The sequence below is a fragment of the Rhincodon typus genome, chromosome 11, assembly GCF_021869965.1.
Source record: "Rhincodon typus isolate 14 chromosome 11, sRhiTyp1.1, whole genome shotgun sequence".
Classification (NCBI taxonomy): Eukaryota; Metazoa; Chordata; class Chondrichthyes; order Orectolobiformes; family Rhincodontidae; genus Rhincodon; species Rhincodon typus.
Genome location: NC_063342.1, coordinates 14,423,742 through 14,439,946, shown reverse-complemented (window position 1 = coordinate 14,439,946; position 16,205 = coordinate 14,423,742). Strand labels below are relative to the sequence as shown.

The following is a 16,205-nucleotide window of genomic DNA, read 5'->3' as shown; positions in this document are numbered from 1 at the left end:
AGCTTGCTCCTCTGATGCTGCTTGGCCTGCTGTGTTCATCCAGCTCTACACCTTGTTATCTCAGATTCTCCAGCATCTGCAGTTCCTACTATCTCTGATACAGTTACTGCACTGTTTGATGTTGAAGAAGAGGGAGCTGGAATGATTAGGGAAGAGATCACTTAGATTTTACAAAATAAGATTTGAGCTTTACAGCAAAGCCAGCATTTATTGCCTATTCCTAACTGCCCTTGAGGAGGTAGTGGTGAGCTAAATTATTGAAGGTTTCCTATTCATGTGGTTTGCATATATCCAAAGTGCTTTTGGAGAGGGAGCTCTGGGAATTTGACCCAGCGGCCGTGAGAGAACAGCAATATATTTCCAAGTCAGGATGATGTGTGTGAGGGACATGGCAATGAACTTGCAGGTAGGTGGTATCTGCCAACATGGTCCTTCTAATTGGTTGTGAATTTGGAAGATGCTGTTGGTCGAGTCTTGGTGAGCTGCTGCAGTGCATCTTGTAGATGGTACACGCTGCTGCCACTGTATATCAATTGTGGAGGGTGTGAATGTTTGTGGATGTGCTGTCAATGCAATGGGCTGCTTTGTCCTCGGCAGTGTATGGAACATCTTGAGTGTTATTGGAACTGCAGTCATCCAGGCAAGTGGAGAGTATTCCATCACACTCCTGACTTGTGCCTGAGATGGTAGACAGGCTTCGGGGAGCCTGGAGGTGAGTTACTCGCCTCAGTATTCTAAGATTCCAACCTGCTCTTGTCACCGCTGTATTTATGTGGTGGGTTCAGTTGAGTTTCTGGTCAATAGTAACTCCCAAGATGATGATGTTGGATCCAGAGATAACAAGGCAACTGAACACCAAGGGGAGATGGTTCAATATTCTATTGTTTGGGATGGTCATTTCCTCTCATTTACATGGCGTCAAAATTGCTTGTGGCTTATCAGCCTAAACCCGAAAGTTATTCAGGTCTGGCTGCATATGGGGACAGGCTAGATCTGAAGAGTCATGGCTGGATCGATCAACATACCTACACCTAACCTTTTGATGGGAAGAATTTTACTGATGAAGTATCTGATGATGGGTAGATGTATCCTACATCCCTGGAGAATTCCTGCAATTATTCCCGGATTAAGAGTTTTGTAGGGCAACACCACATCCTTCATGCAAACGATAACTCCAACCAGGCTCCCACCACCTCCCCAACCCGCACTACATCCCGCCGCCCCACCCAACTTCAGCTTTGCTAGGGTTCCTTGATGCCACACTTGATTAAATGTGATCTTTCTGTCAAGGGCAGTCACTCTCATCTCTCTCCTTACATAAGCTTACTTTATTATACTCTCACCTCTCTTTTGGCCATGTTTGAAGTCACACAACACCAAATCATAGTCCAACAGGTTTATTTGGAATCACATAAACTTTCTGAGCACAGCCCCTTCGTCAGGTGCAGTGAGAGAGCAGAACACACAGACATACAGTTTATAGGCAGAGAGATCAAGGGCAGTGAGATCAAAAGATCATACAACTGGTGTGAGTGGAGTGTCAGATAATACGTCCTTGCAGGTGACTAAGAGTGTTAGATGGTGTGTAAAGTGTTTATAAAGTCAATGTTAGTGCTGTGCTGTCATGAAAATCAGTCAGAGCCATAGGAATATGCAAAAGGTGACATCTCAGGTCAGATACTGAATTGTAGGTGTGAAGCTTTGTTCAGAATCTGTCTCAGAGTTTTAACCGGAAAACAGGCTGGTTTTATTCCAAAAACTGGAATTTATTAGATGCCACAATGACTGACTGTGACTACAAATTGTGTGTTTTTTGAAAAATATAGAAGGTATCTGCAAATAAACAGACATCGTCCTATAGATTTTTGTGCGTGTGCGTGCGTGTGTAAGAGAGAGACAGAGAGAGGGCGAGAGGGGGAGAGAGAGGGAGTGTGTGTGTGTGTGTGTGTGTGTGTGTGAGAGAGAGAGAGAGAGAGAGAGAAAGAGAGAGTGTGAGGGGGGGAGAGAGGGAGTCTGTGTGTGTGTGTGTGTGTGTGTATGTGTTGTGTGTGTGTGTGTGTGAGAGAGACAGAGAGAGGGTGTGAGGGGGAGAGAGAGGGAGTGCATGTGTGTGTGTGTGTGTGTGTGTGTGTGAGAGAGAGAGAGAGAGAGAGAAAGAGAGAGAGTGTGAGGGGGGGAGAGAGGGAGTCTGTGTGTGTGTGTGTGTGTGTGTATGTGCGCGTGTGTGTGTATGACAGAGAGAGAGAAATGAGAAAGTGTAGTAGCTAGGGACAACTATTACCAGGTTCAATTCCACTCTCGGGTGACTGTGTGGAGTTTGCACGTTCTCCTCTTGTCTGTGTGGGTTTGCTCCTGTGCTACGGTTTCCTCCCACAGTCCAAAGATGTGAGAGTTAGGTGGATTTGCCATGCTAAATTGCCCTTAGTGTCCAGTGACATGCAGGCTTAGGTGGGTTAGTTGTGGAAAGTGCACAGTTACGGGGGTAGGGTGTAGGTCTGGTATTGGATCCTCTTTGGATGGTTGGTGTGGACTTGATGGGCTGAATGGCCTGCTTCCTCACTGTAGGGATTCAAAGATTCTTCCAGACTGTAGAGATTCTAATTGAGGGTGGATTGACTAGGAATTGATTAGCCAGATTAGAATTGTCAATTTTACCACGTACAATATCTGAATAGTCCTTCCGAACAGTTGTTGATCGCCTGAGAGAGCGAGGAGGAATTTCTTACAATTATTGGCCCTGGCTGCTACCTTTTTACTTCTCTGCCTCTCCAAGGAGATTTTGTGGCTGTGAGAGTGTGTGGGCAATGTCTGGATGGGAGAGAAGAAGTGCCCAGTCAGGGTATTCCAGGCATCAGAATGCGCAACAGGCCAGAAATACTAGCCAGCCATTTCTTGATTCTCAGACCGTTAGCTCTAGGTGACCTGTGAGTGCATTGTGCAGGTGTGTGAACAAACAGCTATCCCTACTCCCTTACCTCCTTCCCACAGGTCTCCCCATCCAGAAATCCAGCAAATGGACCCAGTAGGAAAGGTTTGCCCATAATTTGGCAAACATACTGGTCTTATCGAATCTAATGTCAGAACAAAATATTGGAGCTGTTAGCTACAAGTGGAATCATTTTAAATCCAATTCATAAATGGGCTAGTTCCGTCTTTTCTAACCTCAAGGTTTCTCAGGTTTGTTTGTGCTATCCCACTAAAGAACTAAAAAGACTTGCATTTATACAGCACCTCATCACATCTCTTAGAAACACCTCAAGCTGTGAACTAATTTAAAGTGGAATGATTCCTGATATTCCTGTTGATACATATGGGATCTGTTCATAGCATAATGAGAATGTATAGGGTAATGTAATGGTGTTGTATTCATTATAGTAGTGATGGCAACAGCAGTCACATGAAGATAGGATGGAATAGTCTGTCCTAGTGAGAGATGTACCCACATATTACGTACAATGTGTAAATAAAAGAATTTGCAAAAACTGAAACAGATAGTAATCAGTCATAGGTAAGGCAAAACAATTACAGGCCACAGGCTGCCAGAATCATCTTTCTGATGTGCAGAAGTGAACCGGGAGAGACAAGTTTTGTGGCACCATAAACCACTGACTGCAGTCTTTGATGTTCTTGACTTCTGTCCTTCCTTTTCAATTTCTCGCCATCGTTATGCAGACAGGTGGGACGACACTTGCCTGGTTCCATTCTAATTCACCCAGAATCCTCTAGCATCCTTCCTTGGCCCACTCCGATTTCCCCTTTACGCGCTGCTCCAAGGTGGCATCGTTTGAAACATGGTGCTAGCTTTCCACGTGTTAGCTGATAACACCGAGCTTGAGCTCATCACCATCTCTCACAAGCCATTTCTAAACTGTGAGACTGCTTATCAACCTCCAGAGCTCAACGAGCAGAAACTTCCACCAATTAAATATTTGGAAGGCTAAAGCCATTGTCAGAAGCCTGCAACAGACCCATCCATCAAGACCAATTCCATCCATCTCTCAGACTGGATCTAAAGGACATTGCTGCCAGTTTGGGTCTATGGAAGGTAGTTCCCTCATCCTCAGGTGTTTGTAGTATAGGAATTTATTGCCACTTGCGCTTATGAAAATACAGGGAAAAGTGTGCAGGTCGCCATAATCCGGTGCCATATTAAATACGGAAATTATAAAATTAAATACATGAGACAAAGTTAAGATGAAGTCTGTTTTTTGTTCCATCCATAGCTCCTGGGTCTCTGAAGTGGCTACAGGACGATGGTAGCTGAAGGTGCAAGGACCAGATCCCAAATGCCAAAGATTGCAGCTGGAAGTGCTCCCTGCTAGGCCTGTCCGCTCCCACTTGCCTGTCTGGCTGCATCCTTCTTTCTTTTTCATTTCTTCACTTATCTTTTGTATTAAATTCACTTTTTTTTCTTCTCTTCTGCAGCCGCGGTGAAGGAGGGAGATTGGGGAAAGCTGCTGCTGCAACAGATCCGGTCCGAGTCCACATGGCCCTGGCAGCCGCGGCTTGAACAATGCAGCGCGGTGATTCCATTTCCTCGGGAATTTGGACCTTCCCTCGGTCCTCAGGAGTTGGGAGGGAACCCGGTACTTGGGTGTTGGGACAGTCTCTGGTGGCGGCCAGAGTCATGGCGGCTTGATAGATGGCTTTAGGGTCAGTGACTTGGTGGTTCATTTCCACTCTCCTGTCGGCGATGCGGCAGCATCGGCTTTGATTGTGATTCCTGTCAAAATGTTCCTGCGGTGGTAGCAGGAGGTTTCTTCAACAGGGTCAGAGGCAATGTGGATTGTATTTAACATCATTCTCACTGATCCACCTGCCACTGACAGTATTGGTAAGAGTCCTTTTGGAGACAAAGTCACCTCCTGACATCGAGGATACCCTCCAGCATGTTGTGTGATGCTATCACCATGCTAAATGGCTAGATTTTGAAAAGGTGTAGCAACGCAAGAAACAGAGCAGTCACTTTGAGCCAACAACAACAGCAGAACTGTGCTCCAGCACACAATCTGCAAACTCATGGCTTGGCACATCCCCCACTCAACCATTACCATCAAGCCAGAGAATCAACTCTGGTTCAATGGAGAGTGCAGGAGGGCATGCCAGGAGCAGCACCAAGCATATCTGAGGGTGAGGTGTCAACCTGGTGAAGCCACCAAACAGGAATACTTAAAATTTCAAACACTGGAAGCAGCTTGCGATAGACAGGATCAAGTGACTTGTTATGGACCAGACCAGAACCCCTCACAATAATTTAAGAAGGCAGCCCAGATCCTAACTTATTTCTTATTTTAAAGGTAGATGTGTACTGCTTGTTCCAGATATGATGCAACTGGTCAAACCACTCAACGTTAAGCAAAGCACAATTTATTTAATACTATAGTTAAGATACAAACAAAAGAAAGAGGAATTTAGAATAACTTACTCATGGAAAACTTAACCGAATAATAAACAGTAACTATTACTAATTAACTGTTCCAATATAGTAACATCCCATAAACACACCTCGTGGCAAAAAGGTAAATTCAGACACAGATTCTTACATGCCGTTCAACATCAAGAGAGATTTCAGGGAAAGTCACAGTTAAGAATCATTTTACTGAAGCTTCAGAGACCCAAACAGCTTCTGACTGCTACAGCTAAAAAGCACTAGAAAGCCTGATCAGGGAGAACTGGCCATTCCCCTTCCATTGTTACATCTGTTTTTAAAACAAATCTAAAGGCCTCTTAAATTATTGACTTAGGCCAGCTCCAGTGGACACTTCTGAACCTCTGCCTTTACAATCTTTCTTCAAAAAACCCCGGACAAAATAACCTTTTTAAAGTGATGGTATCATCACAAATAAATCAGATCTCAGCTTTGCAGTCCTGCCTCATCCATTTATGAATGGTGGTAGACAATGTAACATGATACAGGAGGATAGGGTTCCACATTATCCCGTCCCCAGCGTTGGTGGAGCCAAGCACGTCAGTGAAAGTGACAAGGCTGAAGCACTTTCATCCATCTTCAGCCAAAAATAATGAGTGGATGATCCATCTCGGCCTCCTCCAGAAGCCCCCCGTATCAGACACCATTTTTCAGCCACCTCAATTCACCCCATGTGATATCAAGAAATGGCTGAAGACAGTGGACCTTGACAACATTTCAGCAGCGATACTGAAGACTCATGCTCTCAAAGTAGCTGTGTCTTCCACCTTATAATTCATCTTTTGTTATGTACTCTCCTTCACTTCCCTGCCTGTATACCAGCAAGTCTTGTCTCTAATTTTTTTCTAATTCTCTACAGATGCAGCGTGATCTGCCAAACTTTCTATCATCCAACTCCAAGAGGTGATCATCATTGTTAAAGGCCAGCATTTGCTTCCCATCCCTAATTGTCCTTAAGGAGGTGGGGAGCTGACTTCTTGAGCTGCGGGAATCCATGTGGTGTAGCTATATTCACAGTGTTATTGAGGATATGGAGCCAGTATGAATGGTGATATATTTCTAAGCCAAAGTGGTAAGTGTCTTGGAGAGGACAGGTGGTCCTTCAGTCTTCCAGGTGGTAGAGGTTGCTAGTTTAGAAGAGACTGTTGAAGGGATCTTGGCAATGTGATGCTGCGTATGTTGTAGCCCTTTCATTAACTCCAAACAAATTAAAGGCACTATATAAATACAAGTCATTTTCGTTGTTTGTTATTTGGTCATTAAACTATTGGATGAAGAGTACGATTAACCAGGTGGGACAATTCAGTTGGAAGGTCATCTGATCAAATTTCTGAGTAAATTCAATCCCCAGAGTTAATAATCCAAGGAGTGCAGAGGGGAGATGAGCTAAGCATTTTCACAAAATATACTGCAAATTACCTGAAAACATGAAGGGACTTTTTAGCTTCAGTAATGCTATGTCATAATCTTTGTTTACTTTGTTAAACTTTTCATGGATGATAAATTTATCTACAGAGCGTGGATTTATGACATGTGTTTCAGATTGTTGTAGAATGCCACCATACACAAGCCAGTGGGAAGGGAAGGGATGCCTGCAAAAAAGCAAGGGATAAAAGACGTATTATAATAACCGCCTCCAAATCTTGTAAAATCTACTTAGAGCTTTCAAAACAACAATGTACAGTGTACACTACTGAGGCAAGACACTGTTCCCCTTTGGTAAAATATGATTTGATTGAAACACATAAGATCATAGAATCCTTACAGTGTGGAAGCAGGCCATTCAGCCTATCAAGTCCACACCAACCCTCCGAAAAGTCTCCCACCCAGACCCACCCTGTAACCCTGCATTTCCCATGGCTGATCCACCTAGCCTGCACATCCCTGGACACTATGGGCAATTTAGCATGGCCAATCCACCCTAACCGCCACATCTTTGGACTGTGGGAGGAAACCCACACAGACACAGGGAGAATGTGCAAATTCTCCACAGTCGCCTGAGGGCAGAATTAAACCCAGGTCCCTGGCGCTGTGAGACAGCAGTACTAACCACTGAGCTACCATGCCACCCCTTCCTGAGGGAACATGTGAAGAGGATATTTCCTCTTGTGGGAGCATCTGGAACAAAAGGGCCCTGATTAAAATGAAGGGGGTTGGGGTCCGTTCGCTGGACTGTGTTGGTTTCTGATGCAGAATGACACCGATAACACAGGTCCAGTTCCCACACTAGTTAAGGTCAGCATGCACTGCCCTCTTATACTCGCCCGAGGCAACTTGACCCCAAGGGTAAGCTCTTCGGAGACTTGATGCTCCCTTCCTCAAAAGGTTGTGGAAGACCTTTGGATACTTTTAAGGCAGAGCTGGATAGATTCTCGTCAAACAAGGAGGTGAAAGGTCAAATGGGGGAGACGAATCAGCTCAGCCATGATCTTATAGAATAGTGGAGCAGGGTCAAGGGGCTGAGGGGCCTACCATTTGATTTTGAGTTTGAGGTTGTTTTTGGTTTGGTGCCCCAGAACGGGTCTGTATTATTTTCCCTTCATATCAACTTTGGACTCCTTGAAAGAGCCAAGGGGTCTTTTATTTTAATCCGATGTTATCCCTGTCCCAGAAGTGCTTGATAGGGTTGGTGCAAGGGGATATTTATTTTCATTTGCAATAGGTGGAGGTACCTTTCCCTCTGACCTTTAGACCATTGTTGTTCCTGTTCTGGGAGGGTTCGATGGAGACGGAGCTGAGGGGGTCTGGTTTTTAGTCTTATTTTCAATTGACAATGTTTATTCGACTCCTTATTGTCTCAACCCCCGGTGTGATTAGTGGGGATAGAGTCAAGGAAAGCCTTTTTTTTAATTCATTTGTTTTCTTTTTCCCCAGAGAGTGACTGGAACTTTCTTTCAGTTTGAGAGTCTTTATTCATTCACGGGATGAGGGCGTCGCTGGCTCAGCTAGCATTTATTGCCCATCCCTAATTGCCCAGAGGACAGTTAAAAGTCAACCACATTGCTGTGGGTCTGGGAGTCACATGAAAGCCAGACCAGGTAAAGATGGCAGTTTCCTTCCCTAAAGGGCATTAGTGAACCAGATGGGTTTTTCCTGTCAATCAACAATGAATTCATGGTATCATTAGATTCTGAATCCAGATATTTTATTGAATTCAAATTCCACCATCTGCCGTGGCAGGATTCAAACCCAGGCCCCCAGAACATTATCTGGGTCTCTTGATTAACAGTCCAGCGATAATACCACTAGGCCATCACTTCCCCATACCTTTTGAAAGAATTGAGGAGCCTGCTCCTGCTCTTCATTAGTAGATAGGTCTGCCTCTGTCCTTATGTTCTACACACAATCCTCTACCTCTGATTCAGTCCAATGTCAGATATTTTCAAAACAGCCTGTTGAGACACATTATAACACACCTCTGGAGCAGAAAGAGTTTGAATGTGGGTCCAACCTAATTCCATTATTTTAAAGTGCTAAAGCATTCGAAAGTGTTTCAGGTGAGATCAATCAGGCTAGATTGGATAATGAGGACTCTAATGGTGTAGTGGTAGAATCACTACCTCTCGAGCCAGGAGATCTGGGTTCAAATCCCACCTTCTCTAGAGGTGCATAATAATATCTCTGAGTGGGTTGCTTCAAAAAGTATCCATAGTGGGCACTGACCCTCAATAAGCAGTCCTCAACGTTCAATATGTGGATCCCCAAGTCTGTATTCATCCCAGATCTTTAACTTAATTCGATAAGTTTCCCCTAGGCATGAGTGACTGCTGTTTGCAGCTCCATAAACTGAGGATATGCGATTCCCCTGACTTCTCCAGGCCCTACAGAACAGACTATTGCCCACTCCCTGCACTGTAGCCAGACAGATCCACTAACTGCCCCAGAGCAGACAAGTAACTATCGCCAAATCCTTGGATTGGGTGTGGAGTCTACCCTAACAGTACCTGACCAGCAGCACGCCTCACATGGTTGGACTGAGGACTACTTGTTTCTAATACATTTATGTTGCTTGTAATAATATATCAATGATTTGGAGGAGGAATGTATGTGGCCTCATTAGTAATTTTGCAGATGACACAAAGATTGAGGGAAGCTGCTGATATTGAGGAGGATTGCCAGAGGATACAGCAGGATATAGATAGGCTGGAGACTTGGGCGGAGAAATGGCAGACGGAGTTTAATCCAGACAAATGTGAGGTGATGCATTTTGGAAGATCTCATGCAGGAGGGAAGTATACAGTAATTAGCAGAACCCTTAGTAGCATCAACATACAGAGGGAACTAGGTGTATAGATCCACAGTTCCCTGAAAGTCACAACACAATTGGATAAGGTCATCAAGAAGGCATATGGCATGCTTGCCTTCATCAGTTGTGGCACAGAGTATAAAAATTGGCAAGTCATATAGAACTTTACTTAGGCCACATTTGGAATACCATGTACAGTTCTGGTTGCCACAGTACAAGAAGGATGTGGAGGCTTTGAAGAGGTTACCAAAAGGATTTACGAGTATGTTGCCTTGTTTGGAGGGTATTAGCCATGGACAAGAGATTGGACAAACTTTGTTTGTATTTGTTTGAATGTTGGAGGCTGAGGGGTGACCTGATAGAAGCTAATAAAATTATGACAGGGATCAATAGAATGGATAGTCGGAGCCTTCACCCCAGGGTAGAAATTTCAATTACTAGGGGACATAAGTTTAAGGTAAAAGGGGGTAAGTTGAAAAGAGAAGTGAGAGAGGGACATGCCTGGAATGTGGTGCCAGAGGAGGTGGTGGAGGCTGATGCAATAGCAACATTTAAGAGGCATCTTGACAGATAGGCAGGGAATAGAGGGTTATGGACCACATGGTGGTAAAAGGTTTTTAGTTTAGAGAGACATCATGTGTCAGCACAGTCTTGGTTGGTCAAAGGGTCTGTTCATGTGTTATACTGTTCTTTGTTCTTTGTACCCCTGACATGGCCACAAGATGGATACATATGCAGTGTGTTTGCCATGCAAAAAGGAGACACATGCTGACCATGTTAGACTGACACCTCAGTGTGAAGTACAGCAAGATGTTTCACCCCTAGACAGGTTTATACTGACAAGTACAGCAAGCAGCCTGTCTGTGTGTCTGCATTAAACAGTGCTTCAGTACAGCAGTACTGATAGCCTTTAGCTCTAGCTGAAGCAGGCAAGACAAGGCGAGGGCCAAAATAGCTGGAGAATCTGGCAGCATCTGTTTAAAGAGAACAGAGTTAATATTTCAGGTCCGGTGACCCTTCTTCAGGACCCAGCATCTGCAGCTCTTTGTTTTGTATTTAGGCAAGGCACTCCATGGATGTTGCAAATATACAGACAGTCGCTAAGTGAGCGAGCGCTAAGAGTTCAAGTGAACAGCCCTGGGATGCAGTCTGGTCCAATCTGTAGGCTGGGGGCCTGTTCCTGCAAAGTGTCCCGACAGCATCTGTTCAATACTTGATATCAAAGCAGCCTGTCATGCTTGCGGAATGGCCTGCAAGTGGATCAGAGGGGTATCGTGATGGTTATGAGGGGTTAGCAAGATCCCATTGTACATAGACAAGGGGTGCATGCGCCCACAGCTCAGGCCATGTGCTGCTGAGCAACACAGAGGCTCCTTGCAGTCAGCAGTGAACTGAAGTCACCAGGGACCCACTCTGATTTCTCAATGTTTAGTGGTCAGTGTATATGGTAAGATAGAAAGCTGAATATTAATGAGGTACCTTGTATTCTCACTGCTTGACAATCACATAAGATATGCAGCGAGTTACTCCCGACATCACGACCTTTCACTTGATTCTGCCGTGAGCCTCACTGCAGACCAGCTTTATAAGACTTCAGTTAGGCCACACTGAAGGGTATTGCATTCAATTGTGTTCATCACACCACAGGAAAGATGTGGAGGCTTTGGAGGGGGTGTAGAAAAGGTTTACCAGCATGCTGCCTGGATTAGAGGGTATGAGCTATAAGGAGACGCTAGAAAAATTCAGGTTATTTTCTCTGGAGAAGCGGGGACTGAGGGGAGGCTTGATAGAAGTCTATAAAATTATGAGATGCATAGATAGAGCAGAATCTTTTTCCCAGACTTGAAATGTCTAATACGAGGGGACGTGCATTTGAGGTGAGAGGGGAAAGTTCAAAGGAGATCTGAGGGGCAAGTTTTTTTTTACACAGACAGTGGTAGGTGCCTGGAATGCACTGCCAGGGGTAGTAATGGAGGCAGATACAATAGGGGCGTTCAAAAGACTTTTAGATAAACACATGAATATGCAAGGAATGGAGGAATATGGACCAAGGGCAGGCAGAAGGGATTAGTTTAATTTGGCATCACGTTTGGCACAACATCATAAGACCGTAAGACTACAAGACATAGGAGCAGAAATTAGGCCATTCAGCCCATTGAGTCTGCTCCACCATTCAATCATGGCTGATAAGTTTCTCAATTCCATTCTCCTGCTTTCTCCATGTAACCCTTGATCCCTTTGATAACCAAGAACCTATCTATCTCCATCTTAAATATACTCAATGACCTAAGCTCTACAGCCTTCTGTGGCAATGAATTCCATAGATTCACCACTCTCTGGCTGAAGAAGTTTCTCCTTATCTCCGTTCTAAAAGGTCTTCCCTTTACTCTAAGGCTGTTCCCCCAGGTCCTAGTCTCTCCTACCAAAGGAAACATCTTCCCAACATCCACTCTGTCCAGGCCATTTAGTATTCTGTAAGTTTCAATTAGATCCCCCCTCATCCTACTAAATTCCATCGAGTATAGACCAGAGTCCTCAAATGTTCCTCATATGTTAAACTTTTCATTCCCATGAAACTCCTCTGAACCCACTCCAGGGCCAGTACATCTTTCCTGAGATACGGGGCCAAAAACTGAGCACAAGGCTCCAAATGTAGCCTGACCAGAGACTTATAGATCCTCAGAAATACATCCCTGCTTTTATATTCAAGTCCTCTCAAAATAAATGCCAAAGTTACATTTGCCTTCCTAACTGCTGACTCAACCTGCAAGTTTACCTTGAGAGAATCCTGGACTAGAACTTCCAAGTCTCTTTGCACTTCAGACTTCTGAATTTTCTCCCCATTTAGAAAATAGCCCATGCTTCTATTCTTCTTATCAAAGTGCATGACCTCACACTTTCTCACGTTGTACTCCATCTGCCACTTCTTTGCCCACTCTCCTAACCTGTCCAAATCCTTCTGCAGCCTCCCCACATCCTCAATACTACCTGTCCCTCTACCTATCTTTGTATCGTCTGCAAACTTAGCCAGAATGCCCTCAGTTCCTTCATCTAGATCATTAATGTATAATGTGAAAAGTTGTGGTCCTAACACTAACCCTTGTGGAACACCACTTGTCACCCGCTGCCATCCTGAGAAAGACCCTTTTAACCCCACTTTCTGCTTTCTGCCAGACAGCCAATCTTCCATCCGTGCTAGCACCTTGTCTCTAACACCAAGGGCCCTTATCTTACTCAGCAGCCTCCTGTGCGGCACCTTGTCAAAGGTCTTCTTGAAGTCCAGGTAGATAACATCCATTGGCTCTCCTTGGTCTAACCTGCTCATTACTTCCTCAAAGAATTCCTACAGATTTGTCAGGCATCACCTCCCCTTGATGAAGCCATGCTGACTTTGCCCTATTTTACCATGCACTTCCAAGTATTTAGAAATCTCATCCTTCACAATGGACTCCAAAATCTTACCCACAATCGAGGTTAGGCTAATTGTCCTGTAATTTTCAGTCTTTTGCCTTACTCTCTTTTTAAACAGGAGTGTCACATTTGCAATTTTCCAGTCGTCTGGGATCCTCCCTGACTCTAGCGATTCCTGGAAGATCATCACTAACACTTCCATTATCTCCTTAATGCTATCTCCTTAAGAACTCTGGAGTTTAGTCCATCTTGTCCTGGTGATTTATCCACCTTTAGGCCTTTCAGTTTTTCTAGTACCTTCTCCTTGGTGATGGCCACCATACTCAGCTCTGCCCCCTGACTCAAATTTTTGGGTTATTACTTGTGTCTTCCACTGTGAAGACTGATGCAAAGTAATTATTCAGTTCCTCAGCCATTTCCTTGTTCCCCACTACTATCTCTCCAGTATCATTTTCCACCGGTCCAATGTCCACTTTTGCCCTTTATATATCTAAAGAAACTCTTACAGTCCTCCTTTATGTTACTGACTAGCTTACCATCATATTTAATCATCTCCCTCCATATTTCTGTTTTTGTTGCCCTCTGTTGGTCTTTGTAAGCTTCCCAATCCTCTGGTTTCCCACTGCCCTTCGCCACATTGTATGCTTTCTCTTTTGCTTTTATGCTATCCCTGACTTCCCTAGTCAGCCATGGTTGCCTCATCTTCCCTGTACCATGCTTCTTTTCCCTAGGGATGAATTTTTGCTTTATCTCCTGAATTACTCCTTGAAAGACCTGCCATTGCTGTTCCACTGTCTTTCCTGCTAGGCTCCTCTTCCAGTCAATTCTGCCCAGCTCCTCTCTCATGCCTCTGTAGTTGCCTTTATTCAGCTGTAATACCATTACCTCTGATTCTATCTTCTCCCTCTTAAATTGCAGAGTAAGTTCAATCATATTATGGTCACTGCCTCCTCAGGGTTTCTTCACCTTAAGCTCCCTTATCAAGTCCGCCTCATTGCACAACACTATATCCAGTATTACCTGTTCCCTAGTGGGCTCCACCACAAGCTGCTCCAAAAAGCCATTTTGTAGACATTCCACAAATTCCTTTTCTTGCAATCCACAACCCACCTGATTTTCCCAATCTGCCTGAACATTAAAATCCCCTATGATCACCGTAACTTTGCCTTTCTTACACACCTTTTCTATCTCCTGGTGTGTCTTGCACTCCAGCTCCTGACTACTGTTTGGAGGCCTGTACATAACTCCAACTATGGTTTTTTTACCTCTGCAGTTCCTCAACTCTACCCACATAGATTCTACACCATCTGGCCCTACTTTGTTTCTTACTATTGAGTTAATTTAATTTTTACTAATAAGGCAACACACCCCCTCTGCCCATCTGCCTATCTTTTCGACAAGATGTATATCCTTGGATATTCAGCTTCCAACCTGGATTCCCTTGCAGCCATGTCTCTGTGATGCCCACCATGTCATATCTGCCAATTTTGATCTACGCCACTAGCTCATTTACCTTCTTTCTTATACTGCATGCACCTTCAGTCCTGTATTAACCATCCCTCTTCTCATTGCCATTAGTTTATCCTGTATGCTTGAAGTTTGATTCCTAACCCTTTTCAAACACTGTCCTATTTGTGTCTGCACTGGAGACTTTAATAACCTTTCTCGAGTTCTCCTTTCCTGTCATTTTTTTCATATTTTTCCAGGCAGTTGAATCCACCCCTACAGATGTTAGCCTGCTGCTTTGCTCCCCACTGGGGGAAATTTTACCTTTCCCTTCCTCCCTACTTTCAGGTTAAAAGTCCTGTTGACCAGCCTATTTACCCTTTTCGCTGGAACATTGGTCCCAGCTCAGTTCAAGTGGAGACTGTCCCAGTGGTACAGATCTTTCATGTTCCAATACTGATACCAGTGCCCCATGAAAAGGAGCCCCTCTTTCCCACACCACTCCTTTAGCCACTTGTTTACTTCCCTTATTCTCATGTCCCTATGCCAATTAGCACATGGATCGGACAGTAATCTGGAGATTATAACCCTTGAGGACCTGCTCTTTAACTTGGTTCCCAGCTCCTGATAATCCCTGAACAGGCCCTCTTTCCTCATCTTGCCAATGTTGTTTGTTCCGATGTGGACCACGACAACTGGATGCTCCCCCTCCCGCTCCAATATCCTTTCAAGCAGGTCACAGATACACCTTACCCTGGCACCAGGCAGGCAACACACCATGCGGGACTCTCATTCCTGCTTACAAAGGATACTATCCATTCCCCTGATTATATAATCCCCTACAACTGCCACTTGTCTTTTTGCTCCCTCCTCTTGAATGGCCTCCCGTACTACGGTGCAGCGGTCAGCTGGCTCATCCTCCCTGCAGCCCTTTTCCTCATCCACACAGGGAGCAAGTACCTCATACCTGTTCTGAGTTCTGAGGAAGGGTCACCAGATCCGGAACATTAATTCTGATTGTTTCTTCACAGAAGCTGCCAGACCTGCTGAGCTTTTCCAGCAACTTCTGTTTTTGTACCTCATACTTGTTGGACAAGGTCAAGATTTGAGGGTCCTCTTTTCCTGACTGCAGGATCCCTCTATCTGCCTCATTTGCAGTCACCCCCTGATGACTCTGGCCATTGTGGGCCAAAGGGCCTGCTCCTGTGCTGTACTGTTCTATGTTCCATGTTCTAGAGCACATCACTCAGACCCTGTAAGATACTGCCCACTGGACTAGTAATTCAGAGGCCCAGACTAATGGCCAGGGATCACACATTCAAATCCCACCACAACAACTGTTGGATTGAATTTAAATCCAACTAATTAATCTGGAATCAAAAAACTGGTTGCAAATGCTTTGTGTACTGCAGAGATGGAATTTAGACTATCCTGACATGTGACTCCAGACTTAAAGCTATGTGATTGAATCTTAACTGTTCTTTGACGGCTTCTAGAATACCCCTTAGGTTAAGATTGATGATGGGAAGGCTCTTGTGGCTCAGGGATAGTGTCTTACCCCTAGACCAGGAGGCCTTCGTTCAAGTCCCACCTGCTCGAGAGGTTTGTAACAACATCTCTGAACAGGTTGATCAGAAAAATAGGTTAAATTTTTTTTAAAAAACTGACAAACAT

At 44.6% G+C, this 16,205-nt stretch overlaps 1 protein-coding gene across 1 annotated transcript in view; it reads right to left on the bottom strand.

The window, feature by feature from the left end:
• The window catches only part of LOC125484407 (transmembrane protease serine 2-like), a 98,562-nt gene that overhangs the window by 40,080 nt on the left and 42,277 nt on the right, over window positions 1–16,205 (bottom strand). Inside the window, exons 11-12 of the mRNA XM_048603029.1 lie at window positions 6,848–7,020; window positions 2,976–3,071 (exon numbers count right to left, since the gene is read on the bottom strand). Coding sequence (XP_048458986.1) covers window positions 2,976–3,071; window positions 6,848–7,020 — 269 coding nt within the window. The remainder of the gene's footprint in view (window positions 1–2,975; window positions 3,072–6,847; window positions 7,021–16,205) is intronic.